The 19,428-nt window shown below is 39.1% G+C and overlaps 1 protein-coding gene and 1 pseudogene across 1 annotated transcript in view; both read left to right on the top strand.

Moving 5' to 3' along the window:
• HEATR1 (HEAT repeat containing 1) overlaps positions 1 to 19,428 on the top strand; it is a 43,604-nt gene that overhangs the window by 5,005 nt on the left and 19,171 nt on the right. Inside the window, exons 7-22 of the mRNA XM_016163391.2 lie at positions 640 to 851; positions 1,002 to 1,135; positions 2,601 to 2,703; positions 3,587 to 3,697; positions 4,115 to 4,232; positions 5,297 to 5,404; positions 7,787 to 7,882; positions 8,310 to 8,398; positions 9,241 to 9,452; positions 9,774 to 9,895; positions 10,461 to 10,652; positions 12,023 to 12,206; positions 12,345 to 12,481; positions 13,577 to 13,769; positions 17,937 to 18,106; positions 18,505 to 18,663. Coding sequence (XP_016018877.2) covers positions 640 to 851; positions 1,002 to 1,135; positions 2,601 to 2,703; positions 3,587 to 3,697; positions 4,115 to 4,232; positions 5,297 to 5,404; positions 7,787 to 7,882; positions 8,310 to 8,398; positions 9,241 to 9,452; positions 9,774 to 9,895; positions 10,461 to 10,652; positions 12,023 to 12,206; positions 12,345 to 12,481; positions 13,577 to 13,769; positions 17,937 to 18,106; positions 18,505 to 18,663 — 2,340 coding nt within the window. The remainder of the gene's footprint in view (positions 1 to 639; positions 852 to 1,001; positions 1,136 to 2,600; positions 2,704 to 3,586; positions 3,698 to 4,114; positions 4,233 to 5,296; positions 5,405 to 7,786; positions 7,883 to 8,309; positions 8,399 to 9,240; positions 9,453 to 9,773; positions 9,896 to 10,460; positions 10,653 to 12,022; positions 12,207 to 12,344; positions 12,482 to 13,576; positions 13,770 to 17,936; positions 18,107 to 18,504; positions 18,664 to 19,428) is intronic.
• On the top strand, positions 2,195 to 2,312 carry LOC118613402 (annotated as a pseudogene).

Below are 19,428 nucleotides of genomic sequence, written 5' to 3'. Positions count from 1 at the left end.
GAGGAGGAATTCCGGGCCTCTCCCAGCTTCTGGGGCTGGCAGCCGTGGCGCTTCTTGCCCTGTGGCAGCACGCCTCCAGTCTCTGCCTGTCTTCACACAGTCGTCTTCGGTCCCAGGCTGTTTTCTTAGCAGTCATGTTACCTCACTGGGAAAAGAGTGGATTAGAAAGTCTCTTCGCGGCATAGGCTCTTGTCATTTTTGCACCGACCTCTGCTTCTCAGTGTTCCTTCTCCCCAGTTGCCTTGGTGCCGGCCCCTTCCCGGTCCCTGTGGAGGCTTCCACTTCCCACCACTGTCCAAGGCCTTCAGTCAGACACCGTCATGTTTCTGGTTGAAGTCTCTCTCACATGGGGAGAGGTTTGCATATGAAGGAAGAGCTCAGTCGCTCCTGGTAGGACGTGCGTGTGCTGGATGTGTGAGTGGAGAGGCCCCCTGGGAGCCCTTCTCTCATCCAAGAGACTTGTCTCCTTTCTCTGTCCACTCTGAAAAGGGGGTCAGCATCTTGATTTTTCACTTCTGAGGATGCATTAGGTAGTACTAATCTCTAATTTATGGCATTTCTAATTTGTCAAGGTAAAGTAACATTTTAAGTAGAGTAATGTAGTTCATTATTTTTCCTTATATTTTAAAAAATATTTAGGGATTGAAATCATCTTTACCAGATTACAAAGCTGCAACGTACATGATAATATGTCAGATTTCGGTGAAAGTGACAATGGAAGATACTTTCGTTAATTCGCTGGCTTCACAGATCATCAAAACATTGACCAAAACTCCCACTTTGATCAAGGACGGGTTGGGGTGCTTGATAGTGCTCCTGCAGAGACAGAAGCCAGAGAGCCTTGGGAAAAAGTGCGTACCGTTGCATTGAGAAATGATGATTAGACGTGAATTAAATTATTTTAAATAATTTTTTCGAAGAGAGATTTGATACTGATTTTTCAATTGCCATTTATTGTCTAATTTATAAAGTCACTACCTAATGTACTTGTTTATTCAAAGGCCGTTTCCTCACTTGTGTGATGTTCCCGATCTCGTTGCCATACTTCGCGGGATTTCTGAAACGTATGACATCAGTCCTCTTCTGCGTTACCTGCTTCCCCATCTGGTTGGCTCCGTCATTGGTCACGTTAAAGGTGTGCAGTTTCACGTTTACATAGAAATGTACTTTCTAAGGTTTGAGTCTCTTAAAGTAGGAACTAGACCTTGTTAATATCTTTATGATACTTAAAGTGTCTACTAGCCAATTGTTTTTGTGTGATTTGTCTACTTACGTGAAAAACATTTGGGGTGGGGAGCAGGTAAACTGAAGAGAGATCCTTGTTAATTTAGTGATATGCTCAGAATTCTGTTTTTTAAAAATGTATATTAAATAGTCTACATGAAAAAGACTATAATAATTTTAAAACAATATTTTACTTAATAAAACTTTCCGCTTCTCATTTAGATATTTAATGAACTTTAGTGATTTTTTCCCCCAAAATATTCAGTTGCCAACAAGTTTTTCTCTTTTGAATCACTGAAAATATAAGACAAAGAAAATCCAAAACTTTCTAAAAAACCCACAGTTTTTTAGAAAGCGATTATTTGCATTACATGTTTTTAACTCTTCAATAAATACAGAAAGACAAGGAAGAAATACTTGGTCCTATTGCAACTTGGACTAAGAAAGACATACTAAGAAAGTCATCTTTAGAATTATGTCAGTCCATTGGAGTATAAGGTTTGCTTAACCAAATCTTGGTTTAAACGTGCTTCAGAAACATGACTAGCATGAATGAAAGTGTATTTTTCCTTTTCAGAAGGTGGTGAGTAATGTGGTCCAGTCTTTGAAAGCAGGTCTAACATCAAGTTCTCACATTTATGGTGAATCTGAAATAGATGGCAGCTCTTGGTTCAGCAAGGGAGTATTGAGATGACAGTTTAGCCTGTTTTAGGAGATACAGTTTCATGGTTCTCGTTACCTGTGGTCAGCTGTGGACCCCTGCTATACAGGGTTTGATGCCATCTGTCATTCCAGGCACCCACTGAGGGTCTTGGACTGTGTTCCCATAGATAAGTGGGGACAGCCATAGTTTAATGAGATCTTGGTTCTGGTCCCAGCTGTAATGCGACCTGGGGAAGAGCTATATTTTTGGACCTCTGTTTCATTAATGGAATAGTTGTGATCATACATGTGTTTAAAAATACAGAGAGTCTGCAGCCATGCCACTCTGAACAAGCCCGATCCTGTCTGATCTCGGAAGTTAAGCAGGTCGGGCCTGGTTAGTACTTGGATGGGAGACCACCTAGGAAGACCAGGTGCTGTGGGTGTAAAAAATAAAAAATAAGGATTGTAAGCTGACAAGGTCCTTGTAATCTATGAGGTCAACCAAGGGTTGCCTTGCCTAAAATATTAATAAATAATAATAATAGAATTTCAGGTAAGGATAAGTGAGGATAATATTTGTAAAAGTGCTTTGAAAATATGACTATTGAAATACACTTTGAAAATAGTGTATCAAAGTATATATTTTAAAGTAACTTCTGTACAAACATTTTCTGCTATAAGTAAATTTAATAGTGTCAGCAACCCAAAACCATTTTAATTTGTAAACTAAGGAGAAGAAACTGAAGGGGTGGATGGCCAAATCTACAAGAAACACTTAGAAGCCATACTTACAGATATATCACTGAAGGACAACTTAGACCATCTGTTGGCTAGGTAAGCTGTTGCTTTGGGCATGCTTTTGTTTTGTGTTTTTGTGGCTTACTGTCATTTTCCGAGTTGATTAGCAGTTTCCCAGTACCCCTTTGTAATGCATTTCTTGCTTTGTCCATATCATTTTATTAATTATAAGTACTTAGTTCAGTAATTGTGGCAACAGAGAAAAAGTAATTTCTCTTGCTTGTCTTTAGTGCTTATACATAATCATGGAAAGTTAATAGTTAAGCTAAATTTGGGTTACAGCTGCATGTAATTTGTGGCTGTTTAGAGTTGCCTAATAATAAGAGGACCAAAATGCCTGACAGTATATCAGTTAGTGTTCAGTAAATACCAATTAGAAGCTTCATGTTGAAAGTTGGCATGAAGTAAAAATTATTTTTTCATTTTCTGTAAAAATGGTTTATTGATCCATTTTCTTAAAGGGCAACTCGATACAATGCAAAGACTGTAGGTATTGCAGTCAGATGTGGGTTCGAATCTGCCTCTGTCATTTCTGGAGAGTGGAGTAGGAAGTTCTGAGGGCCGGACTGCCTCGGTCTGGGTTCCACTGTGTGACGCTGGGTGGGTGCTTGTCTGCTGGCATGTCATTCGTGCCCCTGGCTCACAGTGAGTGAAATGGGACTATACACGCGAAGTAGTTGACAGCTTGGCCTCTGGCATGAGGCCAGGGCTAAAATCCCTGCCCGTCTTTGAATGGCACGGGAGGGCTCACCAGGCAAGCTGTAAGACTTCGTGGTTTTAGTTTTATGTCTGAAGTACGCGTCATTTCTACCTCGTAGAGGTCTGACACCTAGAGGTCACATCCTGAAGCGCCTGGAACATGATCGGTATTCAGTAAACAGTAACTCTCACGTCTGCTGATAATCGTTTTGTTTTGCAGCCTCCTTTTTGAAGAGTATATTTCATATAGTTCCCAGGAAGACATCGATTCTAATAAAGTATCTTTGCTTAACGAACAGTTTCTTCCACTTATCAGACTTTTAGAAAGCAAGTAAGTCGTGTGTGTGTGTTTGTGCCTTTGTTTCGGTAATGTGTACCTCTTGTTTCATGAAGAGGTGGTTTTGTAAGAAAAAGTTTAATAAGTCATAACTTAATATACTAAATGAATTGTAAAGAGACCAGCCTTTTTTTTCCCCCTTAGGGAAGGGACAGATGTAGGATTTAAATATATTTGAAATACAAGAGGGACTTGGGATTGGGTGGGGACTGGAGAGTATAATTTTTTTACAGAGAGACTTTTGTTGTAACTTCATCAATTTCATTTGGTTTTACATATTCCATTTGTTGATATTTTAAGTCTCAATCTCAGTGATTTTTTAAAATTTTACTTCTTTCTTTCATATATGTAGGTGGTATGTGGTTAATAGCTTATGAGGAATAATGAGTTGACTCTTTAATTTCTTCCCAGGTATCCCAGGACATTAGATGTCGTCTTAGAGGAACGCCTAAAGGAAATTACAGACCAAAATAAACAAGAACTTTTCCACCAATTTATCTCTCTTTCTACAAGTGGAGGAAAATATCAGGTAAGTTTTTTTCAGAGAAGTTATGACAATTAGGGGTAGATTTGTGGTTATTGAAACACTCCGGAGGGTAATTTGCTGTTCCACTCCTCTATTTGGAAAGTTTCACGGAGAGATGAGATTTCATAGTTTGCCTGGTTACCTGAAGGTAAGGCTGTGAGGTAGGAAATTAAATAATTGGAGAAAGGTACAGGAATTTAAGTAACTGCAGATAAGGTACTTATTTCAGAAGTATTGTTTGGAAATTCTGTACCTGATGGTCATTAGCAGTCTCTGAAGGTGGCCTCACTCAGGTCTCTAGTGTCCCGTATCTTTCTCCCAAGTCCGCATTCCCAGTGTGGCTCCCAGTGACGTATGACTGCAGATCACTGGTTACAGAAAGGAGGTGGATTTTTATCTCACTATCATGTTAGAGCTCCAGAAATTTTCTGGTGATTCACCCTAAATCTTTGTACTAGAAGTTTGACATTTAAGTAATTCTTATAATTAGCCTTGAAGACAAATATTAGGAAGAGAAATATGACTATTTTGATTTTTTTCTTTCGTATTTAGACTTTCCTCTTCAATGATGTTTCATTTCCAAATCTTAGCTCGATATACAGATTTTCTTCTTAGTCTAATTATGTAAGTGAAATAAGTTGTCACTAATTTTAGTGTTATTGTTGTGTCATTTAGATGAATTGCATTCTGTCTTCAGTGATCCATTTTTTTAAATTTATATTTTATTTAGATGCTAATATGGTGATAATCTTTGCTGCTTTTCACTTTGGAATCAGATATGCATAAAGAATGCCAAATTACTTCATAGAATTCACCAAATTAGATCTACATATAGACACAAGTGTACATAAAATCATAGCATTAACAATACAGTTTTTAAAAAATCTATTATGACTCGTACTGTGTTCTCAAGATGGATATTGCTTTACTTTTGGGTTTCTGAAATTAGGTAGTCATCATTGATTATGTTGGGCAGGTTGGGGTGGTCTTCTCCAGTTTTTATTCTGCATTATGCACTGTCGAGATTTAACGGTAAAATCATTTGGTAATTGTAATGAATCCTGTAGTTTTTAGCAGATTCTGATACCTCCTTGATGCTCAGTCTGAATCATCCACTTGCCCCTGTGAGACTTCTGGCCGTTAATCACCTAAAAAGTATCATGAAAACATCGAAGGTTTGTGTCAAGTAGCTTTCATTTGTGATGTCTGTATTCTTATTATGTAATTTTAGAGTAAGACCTTGAAGTTCCACCTAGAATTGATATTGTGTAGTTATAGAACTAAGCTGAATGAAGCTGATGAAAGTACATGGGACAAAGATTTAGGAGTGGACATGCCATAGCCACCGTTTTAACCTGCATGTGCCCCAGGAACGACTGTTTTACACCTTTCCACGTCGCAGATTTTCAGTTTAACTTTAGTTCACTTTCTTTCAAACTGAAATTTGGAGATCAGTTTACAGAGGTTCACAAATCATTTGAGATTTTTTTTGAAATTTGATTTTGATTGTCTTAAGTTTAACATGAGCACATTTGGACACATCAGAATGATAGCTTTTGGAGCACTGTTCCCTGATTTCAGGACCTATAGTTTGTGTTTAAAACTTTAGCAGCTCCAAAAAGTGAGTACAGAAGCCAACTTAATTTGTGAATTATGCCCTTATACCAAAATGATATTTAAAAAAAAAAAACTTTGCACTGATTAGAGCATTATTTTCCAAACTTTAGTCATGCAAGCAGTCCTTCACAGATTTTGTTATATTAGCGTCCACTAATATTATTTACTTAACATTTTTTTTAACTTCTTTTAAATGGACTCATTTTTTCCATAGTCTTCAAATCATGGATTTGAAGTGCTAATTGTATATACATTTTAGTTACTGTGAGTAAAATAGAAATTTTATCTTTATAACGTCTAAAATCATGTCATGTACTACTATTTGCGTTTTTGGAAATTTTGGAAATTGAGAAAAGTGGTAGCAGAATTTACTTTCCCGCTAGCACTTGGTAGAATAAATGGAACTTGAGAACTTGTGTCATGGCACTTAAAACCAGACTCATATTACAAGTGGAATTTAATTTCAGCTAATCACAGTTACTGCATAAAATTCATCTCAATTTGAATTATACTGTTTTTGTGAGGTTTTTTAATATTTGACTTGTACGTTTTTTTATATTTTTATTTTTATTTTTTACTTAAAGGAGTCTCAATTTTAAAATTGATAAAAGCAACATTAGGATCTGTTTGTTTTTTTTTTTAATGGTTAGTCTATATATAATCAACTTTGAAAAATATTGTTCTATATAATTTAGTTCTGATCTGACACAGGTAATGTTTCTTTCGCAAACTGCCGATAGGTTTGCCTTATTGATTGTTGGCTAATTATACTCGTTGAATACTGCTCTTCGTTGTAATAGGAAGATTCCTGGAATGTCCCAATATTCCCACAGCTACTTCCCATGCTTCCTTTTTCACTCTCCCTTCCTCCGCCGTCCACCCCTGGGTTTGGCTGCTTTTTCAGTGGAGGGCGCCGCGGGTGTTGAACGTGCAGGCCGAGGTGCAGTCATTGTCCCTCTGCGTGCTTGGGTCGCGTTTTCCCTGCTCCACCAAAGGCAGGACACGGGACACGGATTCTCTCCTAGACCATCGGACTGGGAATCGGGCTGCTTGTCAGCTCTTGAGAAAATTTGGGTCACGTTTGATATGCGAAATTTTGACTTCAGTTTTGTGAATTGTAGGGATTTTAGCATTATCTCTCAACAAAGTGACTTTTTTTTTGGTAGGATGATTTAGTTTTTTTTTTTTTTTCTGCCACCTACAGGTAGGGATATATTCAGGTTGATTAGCAGTCTATTTTTCTGTTACTGCAAATGATTATATGTTTTCTTTTGTTAACTGAAAAATCATAGGATCTCTCCCTTTTTGGGGGGGGGGCAGCAGACTGGCTTCTCAGTGCATGTCCTTATCCTTATAAAAATCTTGATAATAATATCTAACTTTTAACAATAAAAATTGATCTTAGAAACCTTTAAATTTTACTAGGAGTCCTGGGAGATAAATTCTTTACAAGAATATTCGTTGTCCTAAGCACCGACACGTTAATTAATCCTGTAATAACCCTTTGAGGCAGATGCTATGTTCTGTTTTATAGATGAGAATAGGGAGACCCAGAAAGGTTAAGTAACTTGCTTTGAGGTCACATAGCTAGGTGGCACACCTAGGACTTAAGCCTATACATTCTGGTTCTTTAGTCTCTACACTCTCAACATCTGGGCTCTCATTTTAATAAGATAAACTTAATGCAAAAATAATATTTGGATTATACCTATTGTATTTTCAGTGGAAACTGGAAAAGATTTGTAGCAAACTCACCTGAAAATGCCCTGTAGAGATTGCCTAGTTCATTGCGCATGCGCTTAGACGCTTTGAACTCGCATTCTGGGCAGAGCCTCGGCTCCTTGCCTGGTATCCGGGAGTGCTTTCAAAGCTTACTTTCTACTGTAAAGTATTCCAAGGTTTCAGCAAAAACTAAGTTAACATTTTTTTCTCTTGCTCAGGAGAGTATCGATGAGTCTTTCATAAAAGAAGCTATTTTAACCCGATTAGGTGATGATAATATAGACGTTGTTTTGTCAGCTATAAATGCTTTTGAGGTGAGTGAATTTGTTGTTCATTGAGATGCACATTTTTGGTAAATACTTTCTTGTCCTTCTCACGTGATCCTCCGCTCGAGGCAGAAATGTATTTGAAAATTATTCTTTCATTGGAAATTTATTCTCTTGAGTGGACAGACGTTAGTCTGGTTGGGGAAAGCTCATGCAAGTAATTAGACTGTGTGATTTTATACATAGGGAAGTTTTTCAAAAAGGGGAAATACTGTGCGAATTTTTACCTTGGGGTCACGGAAAATTGGCCCCTGAATGCCACTTTTGAGAAATTGATTTTGTAAAACTTAAATTTTACTAGGATTTCTGGGAGATAAATTCTTTATAATTTATTAATCTCTAAAGTTTATTTAATAAGTACTGTATGTATTTGAAGCAAGTAAAACTTTATTCAGGATAATTTTTTCCCCTCTAGATTTTCAAACAACACTTTAGTTCAGAAGTAACCGTTTCACATCTTCTGAATCTCTTTCGAAGAGCAGAACTTTCAAAAAATAGGGAATGGTATGTATTCATGTCTCCTCATAATATTTTGAATTGGTGAAATTTTTATATTGTGATTATTTTTTTCTTTTCCATTTTTGCAACTTATGATTTAGTTACGTGACATTTTGGTCATGGAGTGAAATGGGTCTTAATGTAACACTCTTGCACCGTAAAAAGAATTCATTTGACTTTATGTGGGTCCATTATACTATCATCTATGTTTGAAATTTTTCTTAATTTGGAAAAAGAAGTATATCATGCATGATGTGATACTGAAATCTGGAAAGTAAGATGGGAAGCAGTGTTTATTTTCTATTATATATAATTCTGTATGTTTTTATAAGGATATTACTTTATAATTTAAAATTATAGTAAATAAGAAATGAGCTCAGAAACACATGAAATTTTCCATAGTAAGTATTTGATACGCTTTGGTTATTTCAGTTTTGGTACCTAAGCTGTTTTGTGTGGAAAAATGACTAAACTCCTTAGAGGAAGAGGGTATGTCTTACGGGTTTTTGTATCTATCATATTTAATTTTTAGCACATTGTGTGTGTTTAGATATTTTTGAATTTCTGAGTGAATCTCTGATTTCCGGGGGAGTTAAGATATATAGTGTGACATATTTTGTTACAGTTAACCTAATGATTTTTCAAAAAAAAAAAAAAAAGATCCGACCCAGTTAGCAGTTTAAAGTTACTGTCCCAAATAACTCCTTTATTAGCATGGATTTTAAGTGATCGTCTCAGTGTGTTTGGTGAAGAGACCAGGATAATGTCAGCTGAGCTGGAACAATGCAAGAGTTTTCGCTGAATTCAAGTCATATGTTTCTGAACCAAATGTGCTTTTGTTCTTTTAGGTACAAGGTACTTGAGGTTGCAGCAGACGTACTGATTAAAGAAGAGGTGCTGAGTGGGAACGCTGAGTTATCCAATCAGGTGGTGGTGCATCTGCTTCCGTTCATGGTCATCGACAGTGACGATGTGGAGTCCGCTGAGATGAAAATTGCTATTTATTTATCAAAATCAGGAATTTGCTCTCTGCACCCTGTACTTAGAGGATGGAAAGAAGGTAAGAAATTCACTTGCTTTTTGGAAAAATGAGCAGGTAACACCTTAAAAAGAAGACAAGTATATTTGACAATTGGCTATACTTATTTGAATCATGTCTGTCATGTTACGTACCAGCAGGATTTTAAAAACTTTAGCTAAGATAAAAAGTATACAATGAAAAGGAAGCCGACCCATGTACAAATTCAAAATTGGATAAAAGGGAAAATAAGAAAACCTTCATAGGAAAATTACAAAATTTTTGCTTAAGTTCCTTATTCTGCATGATTTTTAGGTGAATGTTGATGACATAAGGGCCTTGTGTTTACATTTTTTTTTACAGTTCTTGAAAATGTGATTAAAAGCACAAAGTCAGGACAACTGATTGGTGTAGCAAATCAGAAGATGGTCGAATTGTTGGCTGATAACATAAAATCAGGGGACCCCTCTTCCATGTTGAAGATGGTAGGTATGCCGTCGCGGTCGGCCCGTGGGTCTGCTGCTCGTCCCTTTAGAGTCCTGGTGCTGCTGTGCTCGAGTCTTTGCTTTCTTATTAATAGCTATTGCATTCTTGAGTACTTTGTTTTGCTTTAAACATATGTAGTGTTTACTGTATCCTGCAGATTGTTGAAGTCCTTAATATTTTACATAATTTTTTTCGTGGTAGTTTTGTATTGGCCCAGTAAGGGTAATAGCAGAGTCATATTTTTTGTTAAAATGACAAAATATAATATAAAGGAAGAGGAAATTTATTTTGCTGTAGTAAGTACAGCATTATACAGGTATTAGGTGTGTGTGTTAATTTAAGAAGTCAGTTGAGAAGTACAGTTATATGTTCATTATAATTTCTGAAATTACTTATTTTTATAATTGCTTAGAAATCAGTGCCTATTACCTTTTTAAACCTTTATATTGGTCATCACTTTAAATGTAGAACAAACACAATACCTAGATCGGCCTGAAGCAGAGAAGATTGTTCAGTGCAGATGAAGAGCTGGCTGGCAGTAATGGAGTGCGTTTACTTTTCAAGGTGGAGGATTTGGTCAGCGTCGGGGAAAAGGAGTCTTTCAGCCTAAAGCAGAAAGTGACTTTTCATGTGATCATGGCTGTACTCATCTCCTGCTGTTCATCTTCAAAAGAAACTCACTTTCCATTTGCGATAAGAGTCTTCGGTTTGTTGCAGAAAAAAATAAAGAAGCTCCAAAGTGTCATTGCAGCAGTGGTAAGGAGGGCGAAGTCCCTGGAGAGTTGAACGTTGAAGTGACAGCCTGGCCTGTCAGGGCAAAGCTGCCAGCGTGAGGCCAAGGCGCTGAGTCTTTGGGTTTGGGCAAAATGTGAAGTGGCCTGGGGGAACAGAGAGAGTGAGCCAGGTGCTCGCCGCCTTTCGCAGAAAGTTAATTAAGTCAGAGAATGCAGTGTTCTGTATCTATATCGTCTTTAGATTGCTTACCCACGCTATACCTAACAGCCTTTAGTAATGAATTCACCAGCTGTGTCAGCCCTTGGACAAAATGTTACTTCATTCTGTTGTTTACTAAAAACAGATCTTTTGTATTATTTTGATATTACGTTAGATTTGGATCTTAACCAGCCCGCCTCTCTCTCTGACAGTGTTATTATTTAGGGACCATGTTTCAGCTAGTTCTATTTTTACCTAGCACCACATCTTGAGGCAATGAGGTTGTTTCTTTTCACATCTGTATCTTTTCATATATAGTAGTATTTTGTTTTTGTATGTTCTCCAAACTTCAGAGAGCTCCTCATTATAGGATGATCTAAACGAATCACATCCTTTCACATTTCCATACACCCTCAGGATTTTATACGTTCTGGTTGACTGTTGATAGCTAAAGTTACGTAAAGTTTAAGAGAGTGAATCTTCGTATTTTAAAAAGTAGCCAGATAGGCCTTTCTTAATTCCTTTCTTTGTTATCCTTTGTGAGGTGTGATAACCCGAAGTATATTTGTTCTCAGTGTTAGAAGTGGGGACAAATTGTTTTACATATAGATCGAGGTGGTTCTGTGTTGTTTTATATTTAATCCCCTTCCCGAGAGTCACTAAAGACATAAGTCTGGCTTTGGTTTATTTTTCTTCCAAGTTAGTGCTCTGTGCTCACTTGTGTAGTCCTTGTTTGTCATTTTCTTACACCTCTTCTCATGCTTTTAGCATTTGCATTATTACTTGTAAACAACTTAACATTTTGTTACTTGTTTAGAATCATCTGTGGGTTTGGAGATTTTACCATGTACCTTCTTCAGCTTGGCAGTAAAACTGTGAAATGAGAAAAGCTCCTTTAATGATCTGGTGGAAATCAAATGTATCATTTGATAAACACAGTTTACGTGGGTAACATTTGTTTTTAGGGATGGTGTTGTAAGAAAACATAAAATGGAGCCGTGGTTAACTTCCACGTGTCGTGTCCTGTGAATAGCGATGGTTAGACCACTTGACACACCGATTGAAGTCGTTGGCCCTCTCACCTAAACCCGCGTGCAGGCAGTGTTGCGTGTTACCCAGTCACACACAGCCATTGCAGTTCACCTGTATCACGCACGTTCAGAACCCCCTTAAATCTGTCCTTGCTGTCTCAGGACATCCCCGTGGAGTGGCACTTGGAGCTGACGTTGGACAGAGGGTTACCAGTGGAGCTGTGGGCACATTACATACGCCAGGTCAACGCGGCCCAGAGGATCGCTGTGGAGGACTCAGTGTTACTCGTATTCGCACTGAAAAACTTTATTCATTCACTCAAGGCTCCTAAATCTTTTCCTAAAGGTAGGACAAAGGGTGAATCTTGAATGTGATGCCCTGGAAGAGTGACTGACGGGCGTGGGTGTTCTGTGTCTCGAGTGAAAAGTCCCAGCAGCGCGTCCACGTACGTCAGGCGGCGTCTCTCCTGTCACGTCCGTGTAGGTGACGTGTGGTGGGATCCTGACCGGCTGGACGAGGACAGCAGAGACTACCTGTGCCTGCTCGCCGGGCTCTTCGAGACGGTGCTCAGAGGTGCCGATGCGGTCCACTTCCGGGTTCTCATGAAGCTCTTCATAAAAGTAAGAGGCTCATCGTTCGCAGGCACACCCTCCCTTTAAGATGTCGCAGGTGATTTTAGTTATAGCGGTTTTGAATGAAGACGGAAGTAGGCTTTTAAACGCTGAGGAGTATGTGATGATAAACACAGGCCCTGTCAGGCGGCGCTGTAGTTGTGACCCAGGTCAGCAGCTGAGCCAGGCACACCTGTTGACGTGTTAGTTGTTCCTTGGTTTACTGATTGTAACAGGCCATTTTGTTTTGTGGCTTAATGCCATCGCCAGCGAGAAACTGATGTTCAGAGAGGTGAGTCAGCGTGTGCACAGTCAACTTAGTTAACTCATTTCCCATTCAGAGAAGAAAGTACAGCTTGCTGCCAGTGTTCATTTAACACCCTATGTAGGAAAGCTGCGTTTTCTAGGATTTGGCATTTTTAGCGATGGAGAATTACTGTATTTTGTAAACAGTTATACCACTGCTAAAAATAGTATGCTATATATAGAGTGACGTCATTTGTTTTCAAAGACTATCGGTAGACTAGAGCGACGTGAAAATAGTAATAAAGGTGAGATATTTCGTGGCAAACTTTGGGACGAGGTTAGGACTGTGATCCCCGAGTTATCTTGGGGTAGATGCTGCAGGCGCAGCTGCTGCCGGTGAGTGTTCTCGGGGCAAACGGGAAATGGGTTGAGGAATCGTGTCGCAGCATCAGTGACCTCCTTGCTGCCAGGTCCAGTGGGCAGCTCTTCCGGGTCCGTTACCCTCACAGCAGCGTGTGACGCAGCTGACATAGCTCACTCCATCTTTGAGGTACTTTCCGAACGAGACTTCCCCAACGTCACTCTTGTTTTCTGCTTTGTATTTTTTTTTATTATTTTTAAACGTGTTTAAGTGCAAAGTTGCAGCGAGTGCTCTGAATATCACTGCACGTCAGTCTTGTGAATTCTTTCATTTATGTACTTCCTAACTGGTTAAAATGCCAAGTATAGAAGAATTTTAAGTGAGTAGACAAAGTGAAATGTTGCAATAAGGTATTCGTCTTTTGTAATTGTACACTAGTGAAGAGGATTTGGAACCAGCTTCTGTTCACTGCCTGTTTCTGTGCTGTTTTAATTTAGGTACATCTAGAAGATGTTTTCCAGTTATTCAAGTTCTTTTCTGTTTTGTGGACCTACGCGTCGAGCCTGTCAAACCCACCGAGGTGCAGCGTGAGGACAGTGCTGCAGACCCAAGCGCTCTACGCGGGCTGCGCCGTGCTCTCCTCCCAGAAGCCGCAGTGTAGACAGCGCCTGGCCTCCGTGTCTTCCCCAGGTACTGCAGGTGGCATTGCGGTGTTCCGCCATGGCCTGTAGGTGGACTGTGTGGGCCGTGGTTTGGAGAATTTCGTTTTTATTATTTAAACGGCATACACGCACGTGTGTGCACACGCGCTCATGTTCTTCTCTCTCTCTCAACTATTTTTGATTATTTCTAAGTATCAATTTTAAGTTATAAATATGAATTGCAGAATCTCACCAAAAGGAAAGATAGGAATGGCAGGCGGTGAATCACGGACCCTTAATGTCCAGCTTCATTTTCTGAGCCTTGGCAGCCAGGGGGTTTCCAGGGAAGCCAAACCGTCACAAGACAGTTCGGTGTTCAGCGGGCCGCTTGTGACTGGGTCGCCACTCTGCCCTCCTCATTTCTCTCTTTTATCAGTCACAAGTCACATTCAGCACCCAGAAATAAAATTTGTATTTTTGATATTGAAATTGGAACTTTTGCAAGAGATACGGAATTTCACGAGTTTGAATATGATGTTGAAAAACTCACCTGGCAGTGGTGACGCTGCAGTGACCGAAGATGAGGAAGTCGATTAGGGCGATGGGTGTGATTTTAGTGTCAGAGGAACACGTGCCCTTAGGAAACTTGAAGGTGTTCTTGATTATTATTATTTTTTATTCAAAACTGTCGTTTATAAATGTTTTGTGAAAGCGAAGTGAATGATGATACACTTTTCCCAGAACAATTTCTTGATGCTTTCTTTTTATTAGCTCCGTGAAAGAGCACACAATTACAGTTGTAACCACATTTTTATTAAATATAAGGTCAAGTAGATAATAGATTCAAGTTGTACTTCTAAGGTAAAATCCCATGAATGTAATTATTTCTCTCCTTCTGTAAAACTACAATCCCTATTATAGCTGGATTTACTTATAAGAAGGTTTTATCAGTTGTTTTTTGTTGTTGCTTTTGGTGAGAATTTCCTGTTTTTTAACTTTAATTTTTCAATTAACGATATAATCATTGTTCTGTACTAATAAATATGGAAACTTATATTCTTTAAAATGTCTACAAGGCTCGGAAACTAAACAGAGTTGGGCCTGGTTAGTACTTGGATGGGAGACCACCTAGGAAGACCAGGTGCTGTAGGAGTAAAAAATTTAAAAAATAAGGGATTGTAAGCTGACAAGGTCCTTGAAATCTGTGAGGTCAACCAAGGGTTGCCTCGCCTAAAAATGATAAAATAATAAAATGTCTGCAGGTTATTCTGTCTCATGGAGATAGCATAATTTATTTAAATGGATATTTTCTGTTAAACTTTTGAGTCTTCGTAAAGGTTTATATATTTGGAGGTTGTAGCTATTTTGATAGGTATGAAATATCTGTTCTTTGTCATCAAGGGCAGTGACTCCTGAGGAGTATGTTCTGTCTAAAAATAGCAAGACCAACGGACTTGACTTTTCTCCTGGTTTTGCTGCAGGACAGGCTCCTGCTTACCTTCTCTGCCTTGTCATCTGTCACCTCCCCCCTTCCTAAAGTGCCTCTGCATTTGTGCTGCCTGGACATGTCACAGTACTCCACTGAAAACGGGAGAAGCACCTTGTTCTACTTGGGGGCTCAGGAACTGTACCCTGGAGCCCCAGAGGCCTCCGCCAAGCTCCTGAGTCAGTGCACTTGTCTTCAGTGCTCGCTCTGACCCGCAGGGAGCTTCTAGCCATGTCTTGTCCGTGAGGCGTCTAGGAAGTGTTTCTCTTAATTTTTTTTACAAAATACATTATACTGTTCAAAAGAAAAAGGTATTGAAATATTACACAAATGAAGTTTTGTCAGTGGCTTGGGACTCTAAGCTTCATTTATTACTTTTTGTGTGGATACATATTCTAGCTCTGTCTTGCATGTGACATATCTTTGTTAAATGAATAGACATTTAACGTCATTTGTAAGGTGAAGGCTGTCTTTGGTTTGTCATGCCTGATCAATATAGTTAATTTATTTGCATGTTTAAAAGCAAAAATGAAGTATTTTTCCAATTTTTATGTAAAATATGCTGCTTTAAATTTAAGGAAAATTAGAATAAAGTCACATAGATTTTTAAATGGAAGAGTATTCCTAAAAGCTGATTAAATAATGTAGCTTTGGCTCACCTAGTGTGCCAATACCTCAATTTAGTGTGTAATCATAGTTCTCAGCACAGATAACCTTTGAACAACACAGGAATCGAGGTGCTAACCACCAAGCAGTTGAAAATCCACATATAGCTTTCGACTCCCCAAAAACACAACTATTGAAAACTTACCGTTGACCAGAAGCCTTACTGATAACATAAATAGTCGATTCATACATATTTTATATGTTGTATTATGTACTATATTCTTACAATGAATTAAGCTAGAGAAAAGACAGTGATTTAAGGAAGTCATGAAGAAGAGAAAATACTTACTGAAACAATTCATGCGTGGGTGGACCCGTGCAGTTCAAAACCTACATTCAAGGGTCAGCTGTACTTTGGAGGTTTTGAATTTAGATTTTCTGGAAGCTCTGCTCCCCTCTACAGGGAATTTTAGCAAACTGGTATCTTGGCCTGAAGCGGCCCTTTGTGGAAATTCAACTTTCCACCTGTTCATTTCTGATTGTATTTTATAAATTAATGTTTTGGAGACCAGGAAGGATTTCCAGCTTTCATGTGACCTCAAGAGAAGTCTGAAAGCTTGTCTAGCTCTGTCTTAGCATTCTGGCAGTGGAATGTTTGGAACAGGTTATTTCTAGCGAAATAAAAAGCACCAAAATTTTCCTTAGCACATAGCATGGAATAAAGCTTAAATAACTAATTACCTTAAAGGAAATTTAGATGCATCTTTATCTCAGAAATGTCTTTCCAGAAAAGATCCAGTTGATCTCACAAATGCATTCCGTTAGATCTTTGAAGCAGGCTATTCGAATGTTGTTGAACTGCACAGGGCATAGAACGAAGGGAAGCTTCCAGAGTGTCTAAAACCAGCACAGCAGGCTAAGATTTGAATAATAATGCAAAAATTCTAAATATTTGCTAATTGAGTTCAGCAGCCTGTTTTTTTTTAAAAGCAAGCATTTGCCTAAATAGAGTTCACCTTAACAATACAAAATTAGTCCAAAATGAGAAACTTTATTAATATAATTGGCCACATCAGTGTTGAAGAAGAAAACTATTATCACGTTTCAAAGGTCTGAAACAGCATTAGAAAAAAGTCAGTAATTATTCCTGATGAAGCAATAGCAGAACGGGAGCGACGTGCTCAGAGTGCTTGCCGCGTCAGAAGCTGGCCTTTTCCTTGCGCAGCTGGCGGGGCAGAAGCATTCCTGTTTAAATCCATCACTGCTACGAACATGGTTCTGGACGTTCTCGTTGGCAGAAGCAGATGCTTCAGATACTGATGGAATGTGAGCGATAAGGCTGATGCTCCAGACCAGGGTTCTTCGGTGGATTACTAAATAGGAAGTCTAGAGACATTTTCAAAGTTTGACTTCAGCCTCATTCCATAGGCAAAAAATGTCACATAAAAAACTTAGCTCTAATGTTAGGAAAAAACTTGGAGTACATATGATCTCTCTCTAAGTATAGAGGTAGATACTTTTAAAACTTAGTGGGGAGGGCCTTCCTCAGCAACACACAAAACTAGAGGAAGAATTTGACTAAAATTTCTGCATTGAAAAGTAAAGTCGCAACAAACATCAATTCAGGACAAAATCTTTGCAAAGCATGACACACAAATGGATAATTTCCTCTGCATACTTGTGCAAAGGTGTGTTTTTAACAGCAGTTTTAAAGCCCAAAGGGCTAAAAACAACTTAAACTAGTAAGGTACTAGTTTCAAAAATAGAGAAAATATAGTAGAGACCTGTACAATTTAAAAAGAATGATTTAATTTAGATTCATGTTAAAAACACTTTCAGAACACATTGAGATGACATAGCAATTCCTGCAGCACATGGAGTATGTGTGTATATATACGTAGTATGTAATACACACACACTGTGCTCTCATTTGTGTATTTTCAAAAGAATACACTAGCCCATGTTCTAACGTTTTTCTAGAATAATAAAGCAGTGAATGGTCTTTGGGGTGGGAGTTTGAGTTGAGAGGAAACTTTTCATCATGTATCCTTTGGTACTATTTAAATTTTGCACTGTTCTTATTTTTTAAATTGTTATTTATTTATTTTTTCTTTTTGTTTTTAGTGGTGGCATCACTACTCCTTAATTTGGGAAGCCCCGTTAAAGAAATACGAAGGGCGGCCATTCATTGTTTGCAGGCCCTCAGCGGGGTGGCGTCCCAGTTTCAACTGGTCATAGATCACGTGGTTCCAAAAGCAGAGGAGATCACCTCAGATGCCACCTACATCGTCCAGGTAACTCGTCAGCACAGAGATGGCAGGTGTGCATGCCCGCACGTAACGAGCAGTGTCTTCCTTTCTTGAGCTTTATTTGGAGGGATTTTGATCGACTTCAGTCACCGAATTTAGAAACAGATATGTCAATATCTGTACACTTTTCTCCCTCCATTTGTAAAAGACAGTGAGACCATGTTCCAATTCTGCCATCCTTCCCTTGGCCAGAAGACCAGTGTCTGGCTTTTGAGAGCGAGCTAACGGAGGGGACTGATGTTCCTTTCCTATTAAGGTTTCAAGGGGAAATGAAAAATTATGTTATCATCTGGAAAAGATTCCTCTGTCATTAGTACGTTTAACTTTTATAGTTCCTTAATCCTTTAACCAATTTTTTTTTTTTTTTTTTTTTGGTATCCTAGGATTTGGCTGCTTTATTTGAAGAACTACAGAGAGAAAAGAAACTGAAATCTCATCAGAAATTGTCTGAAACTTTGAAAAACCTCCTTTGCTGCGTATATAGTTGCCCATCTTATGTTGCAAAAGATCTGATGAAAGTGCTTCAGGAAGTCAGCAGCGAGGTGTGTGCACCGCCGTGCCGTCGTGAGGGTCGTGACTGCTCCTGCGTGTGGGACACGTTTGCAGGGTGGCGTTTGTGCTCTCGGTGGAAATGTTCTTAATTTGGGTGGGGAGGAGGAGCGGCGTGGTGGAGAAGAAGATGCAGGACACAAAAAGCAAATATTGGCGAGTCTGTTCTGTTTTAAAGTTGTGTATCATCCCTGTCTATTCACTGCTTTGATTTTAAATGAATTTAAAACACGGGAAAACCACTGAAGGTGCACTGCAGAAAAACTGTTGTTTTGTGTCCGTTCTTCGGGTGAAAATGCCCCACAAAGTAATGTATTCGGACGTGGAGTCTGAACATTCCAGGATCATTTGCTCGCTTTTTAAATGTACGTGCTTGTGGGGGTGGCTCCATAGTGTAGCGGTTAGCGCGTCTGCATTATACGTAGAAGGTCCTGGGTTCACACTCCAGGTGGAGCCACGGACCATACCCCTGGTGCGTCAGGCCCCCCGACCCCTCTGGGGTACGTCTCGAGCATGTGGGAGAGTATGCCCCATCTTCAGAGATCCAGCACTTGAAAAGGGAAATGGCAGCATTCATAGGTCAGGGGCGGAAGAGGGGGAAGAAATAAATGTACACGGTTGTGTCCTTTTCTGGGGAGACGTGTGTAGCTTTCGTCATGTTGTCAAGGAAGCATGTATCACGGAAGAGCTCGTTTATGCGACAGCGTTTGCCGGGAGCAGGGGACAGGTCCCTCGGCCTGATTGCACCTTGGGGAACT

Source organism: Rousettus aegyptiacus, unplaced genomic scaffold (assembly GCF_014176215.1).
Source record: "Rousettus aegyptiacus isolate mRouAeg1 unplaced genomic scaffold, mRouAeg1.p scaffold_m13_p_18, whole genome shotgun sequence".
In the NCBI taxonomy this organism is placed as follows: Eukaryota; Metazoa; Chordata; class Mammalia; order Chiroptera; family Pteropodidae; genus Rousettus; species Rousettus aegyptiacus.
Note: the sequence above shows the minus strand (reverse complement) of the source record. Positions and strands in the feature narration are given on the sequence as shown.